This window comes from Arachis ipaensis, chromosome B10 (genome assembly GCF_000816755.2).
Source record: "Arachis ipaensis cultivar K30076 chromosome B10, Araip1.1, whole genome shotgun sequence".
In the NCBI taxonomy this organism is placed as follows: Eukaryota; Viridiplantae; Streptophyta; class Magnoliopsida; order Fabales; family Fabaceae; genus Arachis; species Arachis ipaensis.
This window is the reverse complement of record NC_029794.2, coordinates 128,999,132-128,999,703: the sequence shown is the minus strand read 5'-3', so window position 1 is coordinate 128,999,703 and position 572 is coordinate 128,999,132. Positions and strand designations below refer to the sequence as shown.

At 34.3% G+C, this 572-nt stretch overlaps 1 protein-coding gene across 1 annotated transcript in view; it reads right to left on the bottom strand.

The window, feature by feature from the left end:
• LOC107621678 overlaps positions 1-367 on the bottom strand; it is a 1,184-nt gene extending 817 nt beyond the window's left edge. The window contains exon 1 of the mRNA XM_016323699.2: positions 46-367. Within this exon, the coding sequence (XP_016179185.1) occupies positions 46-221 (176 nt within the window). The 5' untranslated portion in view covers positions 222-367. The remainder of the gene's footprint in view (positions 1-45) is intronic.

The window sequence follows — 572 nt, the reverse complement described above, 5'->3', positions numbered from 1 at the left end:
AAAAAAAAAAAAGTATAAATGTTATTTACTTATGCATATACATACCTTTCTGGGTACTTGAATGCCTTGGGGACTCTAAGGCGATCTGGGGTGACAGGTTTACGCAATTCGTTAAAGGAGCTCAGTGGAGTTGTTGGTGTTTTGCAATCAGGTTGAGGTTCAGGTTGGAGTGGTTTTGCTTGAATTGGAACTTTTGGAGGCGTTTTCAGCATGTTTTCCATGAGTAAATCTTTTCTCTGTAGGGCACTTGAGAATGTGATGGTGATGAAAGTGGTGGAAGATTAAGTAAGGTGGGTGAATGTTTAGAAGAAAGGAAAAAAAAGATTGGGAAATACAACGGTCGAATTGTGTGTGGCAAGCAGTGATAGAAATATATAGAATTAGAATAGGTGTTATATATTCAAACACAATGAAGGCCGTTGGAGATGGATACAACGACCACCACCAAAGGTTTGGGAGTCATCCTCTCAAATTTTTTTAATTATTTAGTAAAATATGATGTCTTATCGTTTAGTATTTTTTATATATATTTTTTATTTTATTTAAAAAGTATAAAGTGAAAATTATACTTT